This window comes from Rhododendron vialii, chromosome 4a (assembly GCF_030253575.1).
Source record: "Rhododendron vialii isolate Sample 1 chromosome 4a, ASM3025357v1".
Taxonomy (NCBI): Eukaryota; Viridiplantae; Streptophyta; class Magnoliopsida; order Ericales; family Ericaceae; genus Rhododendron; species Rhododendron vialii.
In genome coordinates, this window is record NC_080560.1 from 40,370,396 (window position 1) to 40,376,983 (window position 6,588).

General features: G+C 40.3%; 1 protein-coding gene and 1 long non-coding RNA gene across 2 annotated transcripts; one reads left to right on the top strand and one right to left on the bottom strand.

The window, feature by feature from the left end:
* Positions 1 to 57: 57 nt before the first annotated feature.
* On the bottom strand, positions 58 to 2,407 carry LOC131322481 (uncharacterized). Its single transcript, XR_009198852.1, has 3 exons — positions 2,070 to 2,407; positions 804 to 1,045; positions 58 to 697 (listed from the first exon to the last, which is right to left on the bottom strand). It is a non-coding gene; the product is annotated as an uncharacterized LOC131322481 (long non-coding RNA).
* Positions 2,408 to 2,571: 164 nt separating this feature from the next.
* Positions 2,572 to 6,224, top strand: LOC131323546 (BI1-like protein). The gene is made up of 4 exons (XM_058355394.1): positions 2,572 to 2,928; positions 4,828 to 4,941; positions 5,080 to 5,237; positions 5,794 to 6,224. Exons 1-4 carry the CDS (start codon positions 2,676 to 2,678, stop codon positions 5,998 to 6,000), a joined length of 732 nt encoding a protein of 243 aa, XP_058211377.1. The 5' UTR covers positions 2,572 to 2,675; the 3' UTR covers positions 6,001 to 6,224.
* Positions 6,225 to 6,588: the final 364 nt, after the last annotated feature.

Genomic DNA, 6,588 nt, shown 5'->3' on the forward strand with positions numbered 1-6,588 from the left:
TTCAACATTATCATTCCACTGTATTTGGTTCTTGAAAAATTTCGGCAAGGTCTTCCCTGTTGTTTGGTCCTAACCCGACGTCTCGCGTCTCAATCAATACAGCAATAACAACAATAGAAACAACATGAGATTAAGCACTAGCCCACCCCAGACATTTCTTATTCTAAATCACCATTCACAAGCCACATTCATTGCCAAATTATTCATTCCCAACAAAAACCGTAAAACAATATAGTCACACAAATAGGCTACAATCGAAGTAAGATTTTGCAAAACTAAAACTTGATATTCCAACAAAATACGTGTTTACATATTTCAAATTACAACAATTTATCATTTTCTTGGCCTTTGATTCACTTGAATAGCTTCAATCTCTTTCAACGGCATGTGGCATCTTGAAGTGGTTGAACTGCCAAGTTTCTTTGTTGGCTGTAAGCACTAGCTGTTCTTTCTCCTCGAGCTCTTTCAATGTCCAAGTTTCCTATCGTCTTTTTCTTGTCATTGTAGAAACTTCAACGGCATGTGTCGTGTTTTTTTACCTTGCTGGTGCTGGAACTCGGCGTGCGCAGTAATTGCACCAAAGCTCTGAATTTTTGTATGCATTTGATGCTTTGTTGTAGATTGAGCAAGATAAGTAGTGGAACCGCTGATTGAAATTAGTGACTCTTGCTATGCCCTTGACATTTATGAGTTGTACCTATAATGGAGTTGCAATGTAGTCAGGAATGTGTAAATTAATGGCAGAATTTGGGTTTATGTTTTGATGTATAAAAGAAATGTGCTTGGTTGTGGAGTATAAATACCTTCTCTACTGTTGAGGGAAGGTCAATAATGTTGATGGAATCTGATGATGGAGCTGTAGCTGATTTGGCAAGCAGAGTATACATTGCTGCCAGTGGTGGTACTGCCTAATTTTGTCGCCATTGACAACACACTGGCACATGTTTTGCTATGTTGAAAAGAGTATCTGTAGGAATACAAAGAAATGCTTAAGCGAGGCACAGGCCACACAATCGTTACTAACACGTGCATTTTGCTTACAAACCTGCACAAGCAGGTCATACAACAACCTGCACGAGGATTTTTGTACCCATCGCTTCGATCAATACATGTTTGGAACGTAGATTTTGGATATGAGTGTCCAAGAGGAGTCTAAAAAGAAGGAGATTTTATCAACGTCCTTATGCACTTGAAAAGTTGCCTAAGTATATTATCTAATAAAAATTGGACTGATATGCACGCATAGTCCAGAATATAATAACTTGTTTTCTGTCAACTCTAAACCAATGATCAACTTATAAGAAACAATTTGCAGCACTACAGTAGCACATTGAACCCAAAATAGACAATTTTTAGAAATGCCCATAGGATGACAAAGGTTCATTCCACCACATGGTTTGTACGTATGCAACTACAATTGATTCCACCAAACAACATCTTCCTTCCTCATTTTATGAAACGAGTATGAGAACATGAGCCTTGGCTTTCTTCCTAAAAAAGGTTCCCTATTTTGTCAAAGAAGCATGAGAATCTAGACTTTCTACTAAAAAAAGATGCAAGCAATAAAAGCAACTAAGTCAATTTGGTTGCAGAGAGCATTAGGCATACTCAAAAATCCATTAGCCTGGTTCTTTGTAAATACTTGAATCAAATGGGGATGTTAGGATAAAATGAATCTCTATTCTCAGATAGCCAACAATTATATGAAGTAATTCTAAAAAGTTAGAGCACACTGATTTTTCCTATAAAATTAAATAAATCTAGCTATGTAACAGTTCTAGATACACAAAAGCCCTAATTTAAGGAAAGAAAATAGGATATAACAATGCCAATCAGGTAGGATACAACAATACCTTCATCCATTTCCTTTCCAGATTTTCAAAGCCCTAATTTTCGAGCAACCCTAATCTCCTAATCTCAGAACAGAGGATTTTTTTGAAAAATTAGGACAAACTGATTTGTATTAAAATCAAAGAAGTCTAAGGAAGAAACACAAAATGGAGAAGATTAGTAGGGAAAAAAATGAGTGATTTACACGTTTCGGATCAATCTAACTTCGAGATTTTTACCTCTTCAAGTTTCATTCGATTCGATTTTGTTGGAGAAAGTGTAACAACGGTCTCGAGAGAGAGAACACCTTCGTGGTGGAGATAACAGCGCCGGGTACCCCGAGGCCGGTGGTGCTGGCGGTCACCGACGAGGGGGCGGCGATGGGGTTCGGGTTGTGCTGGTTGCGGGTGGTGGTGGTGGGAGCTCTCCTTTCACACCTCTTGTATGTATTCTGATCGTGAAAAGGGAAAGGGCGACTGATCTGTTCAGCGACCTTTTTTTTTTTTTTTTTTAATTATCAAAACGACGTCGTTTTGAGATGACGTCATGCTGACGTCAGCGGTTGTGTGAGTTGTTGTGTGGGAGTGGTTGTGTGTCTAGCATTTTTCGTACCGAACGGATTGCCAAAAGTAAGGGGCGTTTTCACAAATTCATAAACTCTCCGGAGACGTTTCTTTATTTATTATAAGTACAAGGATGTTCCTGCAATTTTCTCTAGATAAATACCCCCGTACACCTACAACTCTCTCGAATTACCCTTCCACCAGAAAAGCAATACCCACACGGGCCACTCAGAACATATCGATACAGAGAGAGGAGGAAGAAGAATCGAGGAGAGAGAGAAGATGAACGGATTCGACAGATTGACCACCAAGGGTGATGACATAGACATAGAGGCGGGCACCCTATACCCAGGTCTAAGCTACGGAGAGAACCAGCTCCGATGGGGCTTCATCCGCAAGGTCTACGGCATAGTCGCGGCCCAGCTCGTTCTGACCACCATCGTCTCCTTCGTCACCGTCCTCTACTCACCCATCAACGACCTCCTCAGGGGAAACTCCGGCCTCCTCCTCTTCTTCTTGTTCCTTCCCCTCGTCTGTAAGCCCCCCACCCCCCTAGATCTCGTAACTTTTTCGGTCTGTAGATATTGTAATTGGGTAATTCTTGGTGGGTTTGTTTAGGGTTGTGGTGGGGTTGATCCTTGATTTTGACTGGGGCATTTCTGTAATTGGGAAAATTTTTAGTGGGTTGAATTGAATTTGGGTTTGGGTCCCCCTTGGTAGGGTCTTGGTTTATTCGATCTGTAGATAGTGTAGCGTAGGTAATTCTTGGTGGGTTTCTTTAGGGTTGTGTTGGGTTGATCCTTGATTCTGGCTGGGGCATTACTGTAATTGGGAAATTTTTAGAGGGTTGAATTGAATTTGGGTTTGGGTCCCGTTTGATAGGGTCTTAGTTTATTCGTTCTGATGATTTCGGGGGATTGTTTGCTGGGTTGCATCGAGGGTTTTGTTCTGGCGTTGACCAGTTTTGATTTGATGGTTCTATGATCATTGACTAGAGGGATGTGGTGAAATTGGGAAATTGACTATGGGGTTTCTTTAGGGTTAGATCTCAAAACCTCGATCAGTTAATATAGAAGCATGGGCGATTCTTGGAGGGTTTGTTTAGTGTTCTTTTGGATTGATCCTCGATTCTGACTAGGGCACTTCTGTAATTTGTATTCTTTTAGGGGGTTGCATCTGACTTTGGGTTTAGGTCCCCTTTGTTGGGGACTTGGTTTATTTCTCCTGGTCATTTGGGTTTCGATTCGTTCGGGTTTTTTTTTAAGTGGGTTAGGTTTATGGTTCTGTTCTTGGGTGATCACTTGTGCTTTGATCTCTGTTTGGTAACTTTGGTTGTTGGCTAGAGTATTTTTATTTATTTATTTGTTATTATTATTATTGTTTTTTGTTTTTTTTTTTTGGGGGGGTGGTGCGGGGGAATGATTCTAATCGTGATTAAGGCTTAGTTCTCCTTTGATGGTCACTAGGGGGGATTGTTTACAGGGATGCATTTAGGGTCTTGTTCTTGCGTTGACCAGTTTGGATTTGATTGTTCTATTATCGTTGACTAGAGGGATGTGAAATTGGAAACTGACTAGTGTCCGAAGTTTTTTTGCCCGATCGTTTGGGTTTTAATTTAATCCTTTTGGTACTTTGAAGATTTTTGTGGTTTTCTATGGTCTGGACTCCAGAGTTGTTTAATGCTGGAAATTGCTGTGGAACTGAAGTATTAGAACACAATTATATTTCATTCTGATTTGTAACACTAATTCAGGAGATACTATGCAAGAGGTCTTTTTGTCCACATAATAACGCTGTGATTGGAAAGACCAATTGATAATGTAAATGTTGATGGAATGCCAAATACCCCTTCCAGATTCCAACTTCCAGCCGGCTGCTGAACCATTTGTTCTGCTCTCCACCTTATCTAGATTTCAGATATGCATGGCTTGCCGTTTGGCTGGTTTTGGTTCTTGGACTGGTGGAGGAAAAATTGTAGGAAGGGAGGAAAAATTGTAGGAAGGGAAACGGATTTTTGAAGTTTTTCTTGTGTCCTTTTCCTTTCCTTTCTTTCCCTCCCATATCCATCCATAAATCCAAGATCCGTACATGGTCTAAACGAATTCATTTGCTGAGTGGATAGATGGTGTACGAGTCTCCAAACACAAAGAAGGGGGAACGTGTTTCACTTTTTTGACCAACAGTGATTTATTAATTGTTCCTGCATCCGCAAGGACGTCACTATGCTTCTATTTTTGTATTGAATTGCTGTTAGTTTTTGTGCCATCTCTTATCCTATTGATTTCTGGTCATGTAATGTGGAAGGTGTTTAATGGAGTAATATACCATTGATGGTCAGTCACCATTAGCAATAGGTCGAGAATTCTTCTTGATTTCACGTCTGGCTTGAAATCTGAATGCTAACATACCAAGCTTATGTCTCATTAACGTGCAGTGCTGTGGCCCATGTACGTGTACCAGCGAAGGCATCCACTGAACTTGATTGTCCTTGGACTTTTTACCGTGTCCCTTAGTCTCACTGTTGGTGTTAGCTGTGCCAACACAGATGGTTAGTTTACTTTCTTCAAACTGTTTAAATCATATTTAACAGATGTAATATTGACTGCATGATGATTCTTCTCTTTTAAATTATTGCATGAAACTAATCTCTGATATCATGTTGCATTGGGATTTGGGAATTTTACAGGAAGAATTGTTCTTGAAGCCTTAATTTTGACATCAGCCGTGGTGGCCTCCTTGACTGGCTATGCTTTCTGGGCTGCTAAGAAGGGCAAGGACTTCAGTTATCTCGGACCAATCTTGTTCACTAGCCTCTTTACCCTCATGTTGGCTGGCTTTCTCCAGGTTAAATTTCCCTCCCCCTTGCATCTTTCTTGTAGCTTGTTCCTTTTAGAATTTATTTTTTCGATGTAAAAGTATTGTAATGAAATTGATTTTTCAGGAAAAATTACTTTTCTTTTTTATTCAAGGTTTGGCCACATTTTTAAAGATATATTGCAAAACCTTTCTTTCCTTCTTGAACCCAACAACCTTGGCCCCTCCATAGCCTCTTGCTCTTCCACATCACTGTTACACAGATTGGTTCACAAGTTATTGAAGCACTGTTTCCCTCTCTGTTTCTGCATGCGCCTCAAGTGGAGCGAATATTAGGACATGTCTTGGGGAATTTTCGAGGATAAGTCTTAAGTCATTTTCCGGCTTTGGATGGAAAATGTTTTTAACAGAAGTATTTTATTCGTTCTTTGTTCAACCAAACACTGTATAATCAAGAAAATATTTGTCATGGAAATATTTTACGTAGAAACAAATGGAGCCAATATCCCCGACCAATTACATGCGCACGCACATATAAATTAATGGATCACGTACCTGATGTGGTTGGTGTAATGCTGTTCTGCAGATGGTCTTCCCTCTGTGGTCCACCTCAGTTGCGATTTATGGTGGGATCAGTGCCGTGATTTTCTCAGGGTACATAGTTTACGATACTGATAACCTGATCAAGAGGTTCTCATACGACGAGTACATATGGGCATCTGTCACTCTGTATCTCGATATTCTCAACCTGTTCCTTGCCATTTTGAGGGTTCTTAGAAATGCTGACAACTAGTTCAATGGTGCACTTCCTCCAAGGGTATTGCCTGGATTGTTTTTTATTTTTATTTTTGGCTTTTCTGTATCTGTGATTGACTGCAAAGACCACTGCGGGTAGTACATATATGTATGGTTACTAACAACAATGCTATATCGCTCCTTTGTCAGTCTATATTTCTGCTAAATAGGCTTTTGGAAACATTCGGCCTCAAATAAAGTGTTCTATCGCTGGTTTGTCTAGCACCTTTTTCAACTCTTTCGTTGGTTTTTGCTTGTGCTGCTCTATCTCTCTTATTAAACGATGTGTTCGGGAAAAGGAAAGGGAGAAGTTTGATTACAGGTAAATGATGGGTACAGAGGGCAATCAAAAGGTTGCTGCACGCATAAATATAGTGTTTATCCCATATCTTAACCAATATGAGGCAAAAAGTTGACAACCTCCTCTTGCCACTGCCACGCTAGTCGCGCACCCCACCCTACCGCAACCTCTACATTCCTTCACAACTGCCAACCGCCAGGCCTTTAACAACCACCACCTGAAACCTTAGAACATAGAATGGAAGTTTAACTACAATTTCCCTAAGCTCAATCGTGAGGTGTGACA